Below are 18,621 nucleotides of genomic sequence, written 5' to 3' on the forward strand. Positions count from 1 at the left end.
TTAAATACCTTGTTAGACAGACCCTTATTCCTTATATTTAAATATTCTATAATGACAAGGATTTTTCCACAGGACTGGCGCTTAGCAAATGTGGTACCAATATTCAAAAAGGGGTCAAAAAGGGATCTTGGGAACTATAGGGCCTGTAAGTTTAACATCTGTAGTGGGTAAGATTTGTGAGGGTTTTCTGATGGATGCTATTGTGGAATATCTGAATGAAAATAACCTTCTGATATAGCACCAGCATGGGTTTATGCAGCATCGGTCCTTTCAGACTAATCTGATCAGCTTCTATGAGGAGGTCAGTTATAGATTGGACTGGGGTGAAGCTGTGAATGCTATATGTCTGGACTTTTGTATGGCGTTTGATACTGTGCCACACAAAAGGTTAGTACATAAAATGAGGATGCTGGGACTGGGGGAGAACATATGTAAATGAGTTAGCAACTTGCTCAGTGACCGCAAGCAGAGGGTGCGTATCAATGGAACTTACTCTGGTTGGGTGACAGTTACAAGTGGGGTACCACAGGGGTCAGTACTGGGTCCACTTCTTTTCAATATGTTTATTAATGACCTTGTAGAGGGATTACAAAGTAGTACAAATTTGCAGACACCAAACTTGGTAGGATGAATAGCGCAGAGGATGATAACATAATATTACAGAGGGATCTGGGGAAGCTGGAGGCACAGCTTGGGCACAGACATGGCAAATTAAAGTTTAATGTTGATAAATATAAGTTTATGCAATTGGGCCATAAAACCAAAATGTACAATTATGTGCTAAATAATAAGGCATTAGGTAAAACTTTTATGGAAAAAGACTTGGGGGTACTGGTGGACAGTAAACTCTATTTTAGCAATCAGTGCCAGTCAGCGGCTACCAAGGTAAACAAAGTCATGGGATGTATGAAGAGAGGCATAGGTGAACGTGACAACGACATAGTTTGCCGCTGTATAAATCACTAGTCAGACCCCATATGGAGTATTGTGTCTAATTCTTGCCACCTGTATATAAAAAGGACGTGTCCGAACTGGAGAGGGTGCAGAGGAGGACCACAAAGATAATTAATGGTATGGGAGGATTATAGCATTAAGACAGGTTATCAAGCTTGGGGTTATTTAGTTTAGAGAAAAGACATCTTAGGGGCGATCTGATTACAATGTACAAATATATGAATGGACAGTACAGATATCTTTCTAGTGATCTTTTTATACCTGGCCAGTAACCATGACAAGGGGGCATCCTCTCAGTCTAGAGGAAAGAAGGTTTTCACTATCATCACACTGATTCTTTACTGTAAGAGCAGTGAGACTATGGAACTCTCAGCCACATGATGTTGTGATGTTTGACTCCATAAACAAGTTCAAAGGGGACCTGAATGTTTTTCTAGAGTGTAATATTATGGATAGTAGATTTATGGGGATAAAAAGTATGATCCAGGGATTTATTCTGATCAACATTTTTGGGTCGGTAAGGAATTTTTCCTCTTTCATGGGGCAGTTCGCTTCAGCCTCGTTTTTTTTTTTTTTTTGCATCAACACAGTAGGGTTTTTAGTTTGAACTCGATGGATGTCTTTTTTTCGACCTTACAAACTATGTCCTTGGACAACCTTTTTTAATTAATGTTTTCACTCCTCTGTCAGAAATCATGGGAGGAGCAAATGGTCGAGGCAAATTTATGGTGAAATGATTCTTTCCACTTGCAAATGCACCTGTAACCAATGCCATTGTTATGTTTAGCAACAATTCGGTTGCAAAGGTCTTGAGACAGCTCTTTGCTTTTACTCATCATGAGATGTGTCTTGTATGACACCTTGGCAATAAGACTTTGTAGGTCATCACTTGGAACTGAACTATCTGATATTAATTTGCACTTACAAGGGGCTTGATTGCTTTTTAATTACTAGTAGATTTCTTGGCTTGTCATGCCTTTTTTTCACCTCATTTTCTTTGTGTTCCATACTTTTCTCTGTGTCATTTCACATTATTACACACAACTTAATTTCTGAGCTGATTTGTTTTGGTTTCTTTGTAGTTATGGATTACTTGGGTTGTTCCCAACATCTGGTGAAAATTCAATAACACCTTTATATTAACCCCTTAAGGATGCAGCTAATTTTCACCTTAAGGACGCAGCCCTTTTTTGCAAATCTGACCACTGTGTCTCTCTATATATTAATAACTCTGGAATGCTTTTACCTTTCATTCTGATTCAGAGATTGTTTTTTAGTGAAATATTCTAATTTAACATAGTGCTAAATTTTCGTCGTTACTTGCATCCTTTCTTGGTGAAAAATTTATTTATTTAGCATTTTACGAGCTTTGAAACTCTCTGCTTGTAAGGAAAATGGACATTCCAAATAAATTATATATTGATTCACAAATACAATAGGTCTACTTTAGGTTGGCATAATAAAGTTGACATGTTTTTATTTTTTGAAGACATTAGAGGGCTTCAAAGTATAGCAACAATTTACAAAATTTTCACGAAAAATTCAAAATCTTAATTTTTCAGGGACCAGTTAAGTTTGAAGTGGAATTGAGGAACCTTTCTGTGAGAAATACCCCACAAATGACCCCATTATAGAAACTGCACCCCTCAAAGTATTCAAAATGACATTCAGAAAGTTTAACCCTTTAGGTGTTTCACAGGAGCAGCAGCAAAGTGGAGGAGAAAAATTAAGATCTACATTTTTTACACGAATGTTCATGAAGCCCAATTTTTTTTATTTTTTACAAGGGTTATGAGGAGAGAAAGTCCAATAAAATGTGTAGCCCAATTTCTCTCGCGTAAAGAAATACCTCATATGTTGATGCAAAGTGCTCTGCGGGCTCGCAACATGGCTCAAAAGGGAAAGAGAAACTGTGGGATTTTGGAGGGCGAATTTTGCTGAAATGGTTTTTGGGGGGCATGTTGCATTTAGCAATCCACATGGTGCCAGAGCAGTAAAAAACTCACATGGCACACTATTTGGGAAACTACACCCCTCCAGGAACGTGACAAAGGGGTATAGTGAGCCTTAACACCTCACAGGCGTTTGACAGGTTTGCGTTGAAGTTGGACATGAAAATGAAAAATTAGATTTTTAACACTAAAATGGTGTTACTCCAAATTTTTCATTTTCACATGGGGTAATAGGAGAAAATGGACCCCAAAATTTGAAGCCCAAATTCCCCCGCAGTAAGGAAATACCCCATATGTGGACATAAAGTGCTCTGCTGGCACACTACAGGTCTCAGAAAAGGAGCACCATTAGGCTTTTGGAGAGAGAATTTGGTTGGAATAGAAGTCGGTGGCCATGTGCATTTACAAAGCCCCCATGGTGCCAGAACAGTGCACCCCCCCCACATATGACCCTATTTCGAAAACTACACCCCTCACAGAATGTAACAAGGAGTACAGTGAGCATTTACACCCCACTGGCCTATGACAGATCTTTGGAACATTGGGCTGTGCAAATGAAAAATAAAATTTTTCATTTTCATGGACCACTGTTCAAAAAATCTGTCAGGCAACTGTGGGGTGTAAATGCTCATTGTACCCCTAATAAAATTACATGAGGGGTGTAGTTTCCAAAATGGGGTCACATGTGGGGGTGGCCCACTGTTCGGGCACCATTCAGGCTTTGTAAACACACATGGCCTTCAGTTCCAGCCAAATTCTCTCTCTAAAAGCCCAATGGTGCTCCTTCTCTTAGCCCTATAGTGCATCCGCAGAGCACTCAACATCCACATATGGGGTATTTCCTTACTCAGAAGAAATGAGGTTACAAAATTTGGGGGGCTTTTTCTCCTATTCCCCTTGTGAATGTAAAAAATTTGGGGTAACACCAGCATTTTAGTGAAAAAAAATCCCAATTTTTTATTTTCATGTCCAACTTTAATGAAAATTCGTCAAACACCTGTTGGATATTAAGGCTCACCATACCCCTTGTTATGTTCCATGAGGGTTGTAGTTTCTAAAATGGGGTCACGTGTTTTTTTTTTTTTTTGCGTTTGTCAGAACCGTTGCAACCATCAGCCACCTCTGTGCAAATCACCAATTTAGGCCTCAAATGTAGATAGTGTGTTCTCACTCCTGAGCCTTGTTGTGCGTCCGCAGAGCATTTTATGTCCACATATGGGGTATTTCCGTACACAGGAGAAATTGCGTTTCAAATTTTGGGGGTCTTTTTTTTTATTTTTTACTTTTACCTCTTGTGAAAATGAAAAGTATGGGACAACACCAGCATGTTAGTGTAAAAATTTATTTTTTTACACTAACATACTGGTGTAGACTTTTCCATTTCATAAGGGGTAAAGGGAGAAAAAGCCCCCCATAATTTGTAACGCAATTTCTACGTAAGTACGGAAATACCCCATATGTGGCCCTAAACTGTTTCCTTGAAATACTACAGGGCTCTGAAGTGAGGGAGTGGAGGGCTATATTAGGGATTTGCATAGGGACTGACCAGGATGCAAGTACAGTAACCCCCCGACATGCGATGGCCCAGACATATGATAAAATCGACATACGATGGCCTCTCAGAGGCCATTGCATGTCGATGTCAGCATCGACATAAGATGCTTTTATATGTCGGGGCCATTGCATTAACTGCTATCCGACAGCGCAAAATGCTTAAGCTGCTGTCGGATAGCAGTTTAAGCATCCGGACAGGTTCACTTACATATCCCTGCTGCTCCAGGTCCACTTGGCGATCCTCCGGCGTCTTCTGTATCTTCTCCAGGGTCCGGGCCTCGCTTTCCGGCGTCGTTATTACGTCAGTGCGCTCGCCATGCCGGCGCAGCAGCGTAATAACGTCATCAGAAAGCAAGGCCCGGACCCTGCAGAAGATGCGGAAGAAGCCGCAGGATCCCGAAGAAGACACCGGAGCAGCGGGACAGCACCGGGAGCCCCTGGGACAGCATCAGGAGCGGTGAGGACGCGGTCCGGAGCGGCGGGGACAGGTGAGTGTAACTTCCTATACTTTACATTGCACGGATCCCTCAACATACGATGGATTCGACAAACGATGGGTCGTTTGGAATGTATTACCATCGTATGTTGAGGGACCACTGTATTAAACTTGCCTCAGCCACCACAAATACCCTACGGCAGTGTTTCCCAAACAGGGTGCATCCAGCTGTTACAAAACTCTAATGCTGGGAGTTGATTTGCAACAGCTGGAGGCTCCTTTTTGGACAAAGTGCCGTACCAGACGTTTTTACATTTTTATGGGAGGAGACTGTGTAAGGGTGTATATATGTAGTGTTCTACTCTTTATTTTGTGGTAGTGTAGTGTTTTTTAGGGTACATTCACATGGGCGGGGGTTCAAAGCGAATTTCCCCCTGGGAGTTTGAGCTGCGGTGGAAAATTTGCCGCAGCTCAAATTTGTAGCGGGAAACTTACTGTAAACCCCTGCCCGTGTGAATGTACATTCACAGGGGGGGTGAACCTCCAGCTGTTGAGAAAACTTCAACTCTCATTATGGACTGACAGACCGTGCATGCTGAGAGTTGTAGTTTTGCCACAGCTGGAGGCAACAGACAAACTCAGTGCCTCCCCACCAGGGTGCCTCCAGTTGTTACAAAACTACAGCTCCCATCATGCACGGTCTGTCGGTGCATGCTGGAGTAGTTTTGCAACAGCTTGAGGTACACTGGTGTGGAAACACTGAGTTAGGTTCTGGGAGTTGTAGTTTAGCAACATAAGGAGGCTCACAGTTAGCAAAGATAACTGCATGGTGACAATCGGCTGTCCAAGACAGCTGATGTCACCTAGACAGGAGCACTAGGATGGGTATTGGGGGGGGGGGGTTATAGGTGTTTTTGTGGGCTTATGTGATGTTTTATTTCCGATCTCCTCACTGATCTCCCTGCACTGAGGTGATCGGAACTGTGAACTGTGTTTTTACAACTGCCTTTGCTGTGATTGGTCGATCTGGATTGATTGACCAATCACAGCAACCGGGGGGCGGGGCCAGCCGTGGGGTGGGGTCCTGCGCCTGATGTCTGTGACGATCAGCTGTCTATGACAGCTGATGTCACTTCTCTGACATCGTGTTTACGTGACAGTTTAGCTTCAGGACAAGTCGTCTCGTCCTAACACGCAAGTACTCGCTGATTATGACGTCTGCAACCAGTTAAGTGAGAAAAAGGCTAACTTATTTCTTCTGCTGTATTTCTCACCACTAGGGGTCCTTCCACTGTCCAGAACACTACCTTGTTCCTGCAGCAATTGCCTGTGTGTCCCTGTACCAAGACCAAATACAGGAGGTGTGGTGGGACAAGCAGGTCCCTGTGCAGGCTTTTGGCTTGTAAAGCAGCCTGCTCAATGAGCCAGGGACGGTATCACAGAGTCTCAGTGTACAGCATAGCCAATTGTCGGCTCTGAGGAGTGAGGAAGGAAGTTAGACGCCCCCCTTCCTCCCAAGAAAAGAAAATAAGAGTGATAAGAAAGAGAAAAAAACTAAACTAAATTAATACAAAACCTCCAAATTTTGATCTAAAACTTGGAATAAAAATGATTAAAAGGTGGTATGAATCACAAAAATGGTACCAATAAAAAGTACAGCTCGTCCCGCAAAAAAAATAAGCCCTCAAGCAATGGCATTGGATGAAAAATGAAAGTCAGAACATGACAACACCAAAAAAGGGGAAAAAAGGATTTTATTTAGAAAAGGACAAAGAACATAAAAAAGCTATATAAATTGGGTATCGCCATAATCGTACTGACCCACAGAATAAAAATATGTTTTCTACCATACAGTGCATGACAAAAAATAAATTAAAAAATCCAGACATTTTCCAGTTTTTCACAAAAAATGCTTCATGAATCAACAAAGATTTATAACTAATATAACAATAGGTCACAAAAAATAATCTCAGGTTCGCATGTCAGAGTAATTACCACTTAAAGAGACACATGCCAGATTTGAAAAATTGTGCTGTGTCTAAGATTAAAACAGGCGACGTATTCTAGGCTAGGTTTCTACTTGTTTTTTTTGTCCTGCATTTTTTGGTTTGAAAAAAACGCCTGCAAAAACGCCAGTGCAATTTCCTGTGTGTTTTTTTTTTTTCTTCCTTTTCTGGCATTTTTTCATTTGTATGAAAATAGCATTTTTGGCCCCTTTGGCATTTTTTTTTTTTTTTTTTGGGTACCCAAAATTTGTTGGGTACCAAGGGAAAAAAAAAAAAAAAGATGCAGTAGTGATGGAAAAAAAATTATTTTACAAAATGTATATTTTTTTTATGACTACATTTTTAATAAAGTGTGTGTGCTTAACTTTTTTTTCTCTCTTTTTTTGACAGTTTTTAGGTTGTACTACTACTCCCATCATGGAACCGACTGTTTCATGATGGGAGTAGTCGTACCTGTACTAATAGACATATCGCCCGATGCAATTGTCCATAATATAGCAGAGATGCGGAGCAGCTCTATACAACGCTAACATCTCTGCTCTGTACTCCGGCCAGTGATGTGAATAGAACATCACTCATTTTCAGCCCAGAGTGGGGATTGGCCGGATGGTTGCAGCCAATAACAGCTCTCAGAGGGAAATATGAATGAGCGATGTTCTATTCACATCACTGGCCGGAGTACAGAGCAGAGATGTGAGTGCTGGATAGAGCCGCTCCACATCTCTGCAATAGAAAGGACAATCGCAGTGGATGTCAGGAGTAACGCCCGCTGTGATCTTTCCTTAACTGTAGGTACTACTACTCCCATCATGGATCATGCTCTGCTCCATGTGGGGAGCTGTAGTACCTGCAGTTAAGGAAAGATCACAGCAGATGTCACTCCTGACACGCGCTGTGATCCTCCTGTATAATGTATAGATGCAGCTGGCCGCTCTTCTATGGTCCCCGGCACTGACGTATATATAACCCTATTAATATTTCCCACAGAGAGTTGTGATTGGCTAGAACAATCTGGCCAATCACAGCTGTCTGTGGGAAATATGAATAGGTGTATATTTACGGCAGTGCAGGGGACCATAGAAGAGTGGCCGCCCACATCTTTACATTATACAGGAAGATCGCATTGAGTATCAGGAGTGACACATGCTGGGAGTTGTAGTACCTGCATTAATAGACAGATCGCAGAGCGTGTAACTTCTGACATCTGTTGTGATCTGTCTATTAATGCAGGTACTACAGCTCCCAACATGGAGCAGAGTCTGCTCCATGTTGGGAGCAGTAGTACCTGCAGTTAAGGAAAGATCACAGTGGATGTCACTCCTGACACCTGCTGTGATCCACCTGTATAATGTATAGATGCGGCCGCCCGCTCTGCTATGGTCCCCTGCACTGACGTGTATATACACCTATTAATATTTCCCACAGAGAGTTGTGATTGGCTTGAACCATCTGGCCAATCACAGCTCTCTGTGGGAAATATGAATAGGTGTATATACGGCAGTGCAGGGGATCATAGAAGAGCGTCCGGCCACATCTATACATTATACAGAAGGATGGCAGCGGAACACGGGGAGATCTGTCAATTAGTACAGGTACTACTACTCCCATCATGGAACAGTGTGTTCCATGCTGGGAGTAGTAGTACCACCTTAAATAAAGAATAAAAAGTGAAAAACACACTTACACTACATTTTTATTATTGTCGACTATATTTTTAGTGCCCTGCCTGCCCACATAAATTATCTCTGTTTTAAAAAATAATAAAAATAGTGTTATGAAAATTTTTTTTTCCGTTAAATACAATTTTTTCCATAATTACTGTATCTTTTTTTATTATTATTGCTTTAATGGTACCCTACGAAATTTTATTTAAAAAGTTATCTTCATCACTTTTTTGGATCTCTAAAGTCCAAAAAAGAATATAAACCGGCTGAAAAAAACTCCAATGTTAAAACCCACATGGCGTTTTTCTTGCAGTTTTTTTCCTATGGGTGAAAAACGCCACCATTTCAGGGGAAAAAAGCCAGGGGCTCAACATGCTGCGATTTTGCAAAACCATCAAGGAGCTGAAAAACGCCAAAAAAAGAGTAAAAAAAATAAATAAAAAAAAAAAACAGCAAAAGGAGAAAAAAAAGCCTAACTGAAAAACTCCAGGTGGAAAAAGAATTTTTCTATTTCTCATTGATTTACAACGAACATCTGGCCGCAGCATTTTTTGGCCGAAAAAACGCCATGCGGCAGAATTGGCATTTTCTTGGCATTAAAAAATATAAATAAAGTAGAAACTTGGCCTAAGGGGTTAATTATTTATATGGCGCTGCCAATGTTTTGATTGTCCAGTGGTTTGCTATCCGGTTTGGGAGCCTTCTGTCACGGTGTCATATTTGCATAGGTGCAGTAGTTTGTCTGTTGTGGAAAATTGGCAATATATATGATTTATTGGCATTATTCCATAATAGTAGTAGAAATTATGATTACTTGTGTAACCTTTTTCTTGTAGCTCTTGGTACTTTGAATTTTAAAATGTTTTTCTCCTTTTGCCTTGTCAGAGGAAGAGCTAAGGAAGCTAAGGGAAGAGACCAACATTGAAACGTTAAAACAGGACCTGGAAAAGGAAAGGCAAAAAAGAGTAGAACTGGAACAGAAAATGACAGAATTAGTGAAAGCGAGGTATTGTATAGTTATGTCTGAATCACTGACTTCTAAGTGCTGTTAAATGATTGGTAGAATGGTTTTCCACCGATATTATTTTTTTTCTTTTTTTTCTTTCTTAAACTCTCATTGGCAATGTAGTCTGAGCTGGAGAATGTTGTGACTTGCCTGTTGAGAGGCTGTGATTTACTTTCTGTTTGCAAAAATGTTTTGCATGCATCGGAAATGGGTTGTTTCAGTAGCTTTCATGTGAATTACCCACCCCATTCAGATCAGTGAGAAAGATTCAAAGAATGTGTACAGTGGAAATCTTACTGGTGTGAACAAACCTTTAAATGGAATCTGTCGATTGTAAATCATACTTAAATTTCAAGTGTGAAAAGGGCAGTGCTGACACGCCTTCTTCAAGCACTGAGCCCTAGTACATTCAAGTGAGGGAGGAGACATACGTACTGTGGCTCAGCAACACCTTCTTGGCACTTGAGCTCTGAGCATGAAATAGAGCTCACAGATTCCCTTTAAGTTACCAGTCTAACTTTGTGCAGAACCGACATACATGCATTTGCAATGGATAGCCAGTTTAAAGCTGGTCATATGCTTGAGGTATCCATTTCTGCCAACTACACCATAAACACACTCTTAGCTCCGCTTTGAACTTTCCTTTCAGTCTATTGAGGGGAATAAGTTTCTGCCTGACATGTAAAAGTTTAATGATACCTCTTTACCTTATCCATTAAAATGAAAGAGAGAGCAAATACACCAGGCACTGCTTCCTCTATTCAACTTGAAGAAAGGCTATGGACAGCTAGTAATTCTTCTGGGGTGCTCAAACAGGTAACATAAATGAAATATGTAAATATGTATGTCCAGTAAATTTGAAGTAAGGCACGTAGCACTCACCAGACCGATAAATTAGCCATCTTCAGGCTTTATTTTCATCTTAGAAAATACATATGGATAAATATCCATTTAGGGGAAAAACAGACAACAGGTTTTCAGGGGCGAACAGAAAAGGTGATGGCCAATTCTGCAAAAGGCCGAAAAGCTTCCATAGACCTAAAACTGTCCATCACCTTCTCTGTACGCCCCTGTCTCTCCCCCTACACTGGATATTTATATAAATCTTCCAATATTGAACTAAAGCCTGAGGACTGATCATTGATCGTCTAGTGAGCGCTAAGTGCCTTACTCCTTTATTATCAATTTACTTTTTCTCTTATCATTTGCTCTTGGGGGTGAGGACAGTTGGCAGGCCCCTATAAATGAGAAAATCATTCACCAGTATTGACAAGTTGCCCATCTTTTCTCTTCTCTGGCCAGCTTAAAGAAGTATTCCCAACTCGCCGTTAACCCCTATCTAAAGTACAGGGGAAAATAAGCTGCTCAGCGGGGGTCCAACATCTAGAACCCCCACCGTTCTCATGAATGGAAGAAAACTGTCTCCTGAATGATTGGAACACCCTGGGAGTGCACAGCTAGGTCTACATTAATTCTCTATAGGCTATTGAATATTGCAAACTCTGAACTTAGTAATGTGATTCCCTCATAGTGAATGAAAGTTCTTGGGGGGGAAATTGAAATTATTAGAAGGCGAGGAGGGAAAAAAAAAAGCCCTCCTGGTCCATAAGGGAAGTCACTTACTTCCACTGTTCCCTCCCATGTGGCTGCACTGCACATTAGAGCAACGCAACAATGCCGGAGAGGGTGGAGACTACACTTTACCAGACCAGGCACATGAAATGCAGAGGAGGAATTAAGCTAATTTCTCCCCATTTCATATCCAATCCCCTCCATTTTATGTTTAGTTAGTGAACATGCAATTGGGGGAGTTTGCTTTATGAAATAGGGGGATTGGACATTAAATAGGGGGGATCTCACCATTTGTTTATTATATCACAATTGCATATCAAAATCGCAATATTTACCTCCATAATCCCAATCGCACATTTTTCCCATATTGTGCAGCCCTATTTCCCAGCAATGCTTCCAAAAACAGGATTACAGTGAAGTGGATCCACCACCATTTACCACAGAGATCAGCTTCCCTCTCCCTGTAAAATGACCTCTAAAAAGGTCACAGAGAATGCCCTGTAGCATCTCTAATTCATCTAAATTGTGGTCTATGGTTTATGGGTCCTGCTGTAAGGCATATCAATAGATGCTTCACATCTAAGCTCAGGCAAGATTTCAGCCCTCATCATACAAAGAAATGCAATAAAAAAAATATCAATCAGAAAATAGAAAAAAAAATGTAGCAGCATCCGCCTCCAATCAGAAAAAAAATCAAGGTGATGCGTCCACACCTATACAGTACTGACCTATACTTTTTGGGCGAGATTTATCAAAACCTGTCAAGTTGCTGAGTTGCCCATAGCAACCAATCAAATTGCTTCTTTGATTTTTGAAAAGGCCTCTGAAAAATGAAAGAAGCAATCTGGTTGCTATGGGCATCTCAGCAACTTTTCCTCAGCAACAGTTCAATTTGAAGCCCTCTTGAAGTGTAAGTTGTTTTGAGTATTGACTAGTTTCTGTGGTCATCTAGCCTGTGAGTTTTGCTGTTATGCTACATCATGCTACATAAGCATTCATAATTTAACATTTAATGATGCTACATTATAATAAAGAAGGTGTTGTTTTGCCAATTCAGTGTTGTATGTGATACTGAAAATGTGTTTTTCTGTAGGGTGCCATGCATATGAATATTGGTGTCTTTTTGACAAGGCTCGATCACGTTGCTTAGCTTGTGAATTAAACACATGTTTTATGTAACACATTTCATGTGCATTTTAGCAGTAGCCATTTTTCTCATGTAACAGATGCCTCCATCAGATAGAACACCTAAACATTCCTTATGTGCCTTATTCATATATGTGGCATCAAGAGCTGATCCTGGCATGGATATTGGTTTCATTATAAGGAGTTAATTTAATGATGAACCCAATTAAGGTGTTTTTTATTAGATTCAATTTGAATTATTACAATGCAGAAGTAAGTAGAAAATAACCAAATTAATTAAAAATGTTTTATTTAGGCACAGTATAAGATATATATAGGAGCTAGTGGTAAACAGAACACTTAAAAGTTATCACAGTAAACGTAATTTCTCCAGCATATCCTCCCCCTGTCAGGCATCGGCTGTAAAAATAGATCTGCTTGCTAATAACTTGGCTCGATTGCTCAGTGTTTTCCACAGGGGCAGACAAGATATGTGCCTTAAAGATTACATGCCTGGGCTACAGCTGTACGCATAACAATTTGAAATTCAATTGTTTGTCACACGTTAATCAGAAAATGTGATTTATACGGACATAATTTAAAAAGCCTACACACAAAATTCTGTTTTTGTTGGAACAAATGATTGTTCTTAATATAAGTTCTGCTTCCTAGTTGTTTGCCATTCACCCCTACAATAAATGATTCCACTTTTAGCTGATAAAGCTTAGTCATTTTTTACTTTACTTCACTGTTAATGTCGTCTCTGCTTAGTCATTAGATGGTGATATTCTATATTTGTCCCACATAGGCCCCTTTCACACTACCGTTATGACCCGGTAGTGTGACGGCCATCAGGACTGCCGGGAAGAATAGCGGGAGAAAAAAATAGTGTTAGCACCGTCTTTTTTTCTCCCTCTATTCTCTCTGAAAATAGCAGTGCCCAACGGATCCAATTGACTATAATGGGCTCCATCGGGACCCATTATTGCCCGTTATGACCCGTCAAAATGACAGCCGTCAAACTCCCCCAAAAAAATAAAAAAAGAGGGTTTGACGGCCGTTATTCACGGGTCATAAGGGTAGTGTGAAAGGGACCACAGTCTGTATACTCTCACATGCAGGACCTTAAAAGGGGTTATCCACCATAAGGGGATTTTAGTACATATCTGGCAGGCAGTAATGGACATGCTTAGGAAGGATTTGCGCTTGTCTTGGGGCTAAATGGCTAAGTCATGAGATTACCATAACACTGTGGCTAGCTTTTTGTGAACTTGTATTTCCTGTTTGACTGTTCTTTTTTTGACTACATATCCCACAATTCTATTTTCCTCTTTCCCACACATCAACCACGCCACCCATTGTAACATAAATGAGCTGCAGACCTGTGGTTTTCAATCAGGGTGCCTCCAGCTGTTGCATTAGTTGCAGATTGATCCCTCCATCCATTGAAGCAGACAGGCTCCGTGTCATCAGCTGACTAGTGAGTCAGGTCTCAGCCGCATTGCAAGCTGGGAAAAATCTGAGACAACAGTCATTTTGTATGCTGGTAAAAATAAATAGTGGGGTGAAAATCACAGAAGAATTGTGAGAAAACCGTCACACACAGGTACAGACACTATATTATGAACTACACTAACTTTACAGCCCCTGTAGCATAGTCAAATAAAAAAAATTCCTAGAATACCCCTTTAATCCTCCTGCATATTTAGTGTGTAACATTATAATCTTCAATATTTCCTTTTTTTATTTTTTTTTTATTTTGAACCCCCAAAATTTTTAAATGCTGTGGAATCTGTTAGTAAGTATTCAATAAATATTATTATTTTTTATGTGATGACAACTTTCTCTGGAGGGCTTATCTAGTCCTGCAATACAAAGACAACCTTTTAATTTTATGGACACTGTGTAATATTTAAGTCGTATCTGAGTTTACATGGAAAGTTGAAAGACAGCTCTTGGGTTTATTATCTAAGGAGTATGTGCTGCTTGAACCTTTCTTTACATCTGTATTATTTGTATTTTCTTCTGCTCAGCTCTTTACATTTCTCTTCAAAGATGGGGGAATAATGCCTATCTGAAAGTCTACTAGTACTAAACTCTCTGCCCACACTTCCTAGACCAACAGTCTGCCAGCCATGATCTCCAAACCTCTGTGTGTATGTGCTTACCTGATCAAAAGAGGATGCAGGAATTCATCAGACTAGCAGCTCTTACCCCATTGGATAGATGATAAAAATAAAATAAAATAAAAAGTTTGCTTTATGCTGCCAATCAACAAAATATTATGGTTCGCCCAGTATCTTACCTGTCCGTACATATTGTAGTTACACTACTGTGGATTACAATTTGTAGCTGTGTATGTCATTAATATCGCCTTCAATGGATCCTCAGTGTTGCTAAATGAACAAACCTTGTGGGGGAGATTTATCAAAGCTGTCTATGTCCCGCATCAATATATACCGAACTACAGAGGGTTAGGCTGGTCTATTGTGCGCCTAATTTATCAAAAGGTGCACGGCTCTTGATAAATTCTGTGCACAGACTTCGTGAGCTATGCTTTAGACTGTATTTAACCACTTAAGGACCTAGGGCGTATGGATACATACGCCTTGACGTCCTGGTACTTAAAGAAGATATCCCATGCAGCAAAGAGAAAAAAAAAACCTAGCCATTCCATAGTATATTCACCTACCACCTCTCTGACATGTTTGTGATTTTTTTTCCGGCCCCCATTCACCGGCTATTCAGCTCATAAATTCCAGTTACTTCCTGGTTATGGTGGCTATGCCTGTGATCTCAAAGACTACATTTCCCTGCATGCACTGCTCACATTTCCTGCTCTCAGCTGCCTGAGCAGAGAACTTGTTACCACCCCTAACTTATGTTAGTCACTCCCACAGCTCTGCTAGCTCACTCCCACAGAACACTGAGCTCCAATCATAGCCCTATACAGCAGGGTGGCCACGAGGAAACAAAATGTAATCTCAGTGCTCAGAGAGAGGGACCCTGGAGTTGAAGCTGCAGTTTTACACTGTAAAATCACTCCCTCCCCCTCCTCCTCTCAGTGAAACAGCTTTACAGTGGCACAATCACCTCCCCCCTTCTCTGCCCTGCACTCCTCTCTCCCCAGTGCTCAGTGTGACAGCTCCCTCCCCTCCCCTCTCTCCTCCGTTCTCAGTGTAAAAACATTAGCAAGGAGAGAATCAGCCTGTTTGCTGGGGCTGCTATGATCTGAATCAGCCTGCATATAGGCAGTGCTGCTCGGCCAATCACTGCAGAACAGAGGGAGGACAGTGTGAATATTCATCAGATGGGAGGGGCTAAGGCCGAGCACAGGGACCTCTCTGCAGCACAGGGGTTTTCTGGGTAATTGTCACGTCACAGCCCCGGGATGCTGCTGATAACAGCCTGAATAGGGGGTCGAAAGTCATGAAAACCTGGAACAGCTGAATTTCCTGTCAGACAGAAGAATGCAGATAAAGCTTGTTTCTAAGCAGCATTGGTAATGGAAGTGATTTACAAACCTATATAACTTTACCTTCTGCACTAAAAGCTGAACAATTTTTTACTGTGAGACTTGTCCTTTAAGGACCCAGGGCGTATCCATACACCCGTGGGAATTTCGGTCCTCGCCGGGCGGGGACCGGGCCGGGGTGACTGCTGATATCAATCAACAGGCACCCCGAGCAAATGCCCAGGGGGTCATCAGAACCCCCCACCTCCCCGTCGGCGATCGACGCGAATCGCAAGTGAATTCACACTTGCGATTTGTGCCGATTCCGGGTCATACGGGTCTATGGTGACCCTGTGACCCGGAAGAGAAGGGGAATCGCGGTTGTCTAAGTCACCCACGATCCCCCTGTAGGCATAGGAGTGAGGTGGCAGGGTTGCCACCCCTCCTACCCCTGCTATTGGTCTGCTATTGATCGTCAGATGCGACGACCAATAGAAGACTGGGGGCGGGGGGGTTAACTTTCGTTTTCCCCGTCCTGCCCACCCACAATAGGCGGGGCAGAACGGGGAACCGAAGGGGACCAGGCGCTGACGTCCACTTACCGATCCGGAGGCTGCGGTGACGTTGATCGGCGGGCGGCGTGACGTGTGTCAGAAGAGAACGGCTCCCGGGTTCCTACGGAAGCCGGTAAGTTGATCTGGAGGGCTACAACTGTAGCCCTCCAGATGTTGCAAAACTACAACTCCCAGCATGCCCAGAGAGCTGTTTGGGCATGCTGGAATATGTAGTTTTGCAACAGCTGGAGGGCTGCAGTTTGAGACCACTATACAGTGGTCTCTAAACTATATCCCTCCAGATCTTGCAAAACTACAACTCCTAGCATGCCCACATATCTGTTTGTTGTCTGGGCATGCTGATAGTTGTAGTTTTGCAACATCTGGAGGTCCACAGTTTGGAGATCACTGTGCACTGGTCTAAAAACTGTAGCTCTCCAGATGTTGAAAAACTGCAAAGCACAGCATGCCCAGAAAGCAAACAGCTGTCTCGGCATGCTGGGAGTTGTAGTTGGGTACCTCCAGCTGTTGCATAACTACATCTCCCAGCATGCCCTTCGGTGATTAGTACATGCTGGGAGTTGTAGTTTTGCAACAGCTTGGGGCACACTGGTTGGAAAATACTGAGTTAGGTAACAGAACCTAACTGAAGGTTTTCCAACCAGTATGCCTCCAGCTGTTGCAAAAGTAAAATTCCCAGCATGCACGGTCTGTCAGTACATGCTGGGAGTTGTAGTTTTGAAACAGCTGGAGGTTTGCCCCCCATGTGAATGTACAGGGTACATTCACACGGACAGGTTTACAGTAAATTTCCTGCTTCAAGTTTGGGCTGTGGCAAATTTTTCGCCGCAGCGCAAACTCCTAGCGGGAAATTCACCGTAACCCGCCAGTGCGAATGTACCCTAAAAACACAACACTACACTAACACATAATAAAGGGTAAAACACTACATATACACCCCCTTACACTGTCCCCCCCTCCCCCCCCCCCCCAATAAAAATTAAAAACGTCTTGTACGGCAGGGTTTCCAAAACGGAGCCTCCAGCTGTTGCAAAACAACAACTCCCAGCATTTCTGGACAGCCACTGACTGTCCAGGCATGCTGGGAGTTTAGCAACAGCTGGAGGCACCCTGTTAGGGGTATTCTACACCAGTGATTCCCAATGTCCACCCCTATGCAATCCCTAATTTTGTCCTCAAATGCGCATGGCGCTCTCTCACTTCGGAGCCCTGTCGTATTTCAAGGAAACAGTTTAGGGCCATATATGGAGTATCGCCGTACTCAGAAGAAATTGCACTACAAATTTTGGGGTCTTTTTTTTTCCTTTTACCGCTTGTGAAAAGGAAAAGTTGGGGGCTACACCAGCCTGTTAGTGTAAAAAAAAAAAAAAACATTCTTTTTATTTCCACAAGCGGTAAAAGGAAAAAAAGACCCCCAAAATTTGTAACTCAATTTCTCCTGAGTACGGAAATACCCCAGATGTGGGCGTAAAATGCTCTGTAGTTTCCAAAATGGGGTCACATGTGGGGGGGTCCACAGTTCTGGCACCACAGGGGGCTTTGTAAACGCACATGGCCCCTGACTACCATTCCAAACGAATTCTCTTTCCAAAAGCTCAATGGCGCTCCTCCTCTTCTGAGCATTGTAGTTCGCCAGCAGAGCATTTTACGTCCTAACATGGGATAAATGGGGTTACAAATTTTGGGGGCCATTTTCTCCTATTACCCCTTGTAAAAATTTAACATTTAGGGGAAAAACTGCATTTTAGTAAAAAAAAAAAAGTTTTTTCATTTACACATCCAACTTTAACGAAAAGTCGTCAAACACCTGTGGGGTGTTAAGGCTCAGCGGACCCCTTTTTACGTTGCTTGAGGGATGTAGTTTCCAAAATAGTATGCCATGTGGGTATTTTTTGCTGTTCTGGCACCACAGGGGCTTCCTAAATGCGACATTTCAAACCATTTCAGCAAAAGTTGCTTTCAAAAAGCCAAATGTGACTCCTTCTCTTCTGAGCATTGTAGTTCACCCGCAAAGCATTTTACGTCCTAACATGGGTTATTTCCATACTCAGAAGAGATGGAGCTACAAATTTGGGGGGGCATTTTCTCCCATTACCCTTTGTAAAAATGGTAAATTTGGGGGGAAAACTCCACTTTAGTGTGAATTTTTTTTTTCCATTTACACATCCGATTTTAACGAAAAATTGTCACACTTGTGGGGTGTTAAGGCTAACTGGACCCCTTGTTACGTGCCTTGAGGGGTGTAGTTTACAAAATGTTATGCCATGTGGTGTTTTCTGCTGTTCTGGCACCATAGGGGCTTTCTAAATGTGACATGCCCCCC

General features: G+C 41.9%; 1 protein-coding gene across 3 annotated transcripts in view; it reads left to right on the top strand.

Moving 5' to 3' along the window:
• GRAMD4 (GRAM domain containing 4) overlaps positions 1-18,621 on the top strand; it is a 199,819-nt gene that overhangs the window by 63,281 nt on the left and 117,917 nt on the right. For all 3 annotated transcript variants that reach the window (XM_056573695.1, XM_056573696.1, XM_056573697.1), the window contains exon 4: positions 9,452-9,572. In XM_056573695.1, the coding sequence (XP_056429670.1) occupies positions 9,452-9,572 (121 nt within the window). The remainder of the gene's footprint in view (positions 1-9,451; positions 9,573-18,621) is intronic.

This window comes from Hyla sarda, chromosome 4 (genome assembly GCF_029499605.1).
Source record: "Hyla sarda isolate aHylSar1 chromosome 4, aHylSar1.hap1, whole genome shotgun sequence".
NCBI classification, from domain to species: Eukaryota; Metazoa; Chordata; class Amphibia; order Anura; family Hylidae; genus Hyla; species Hyla sarda.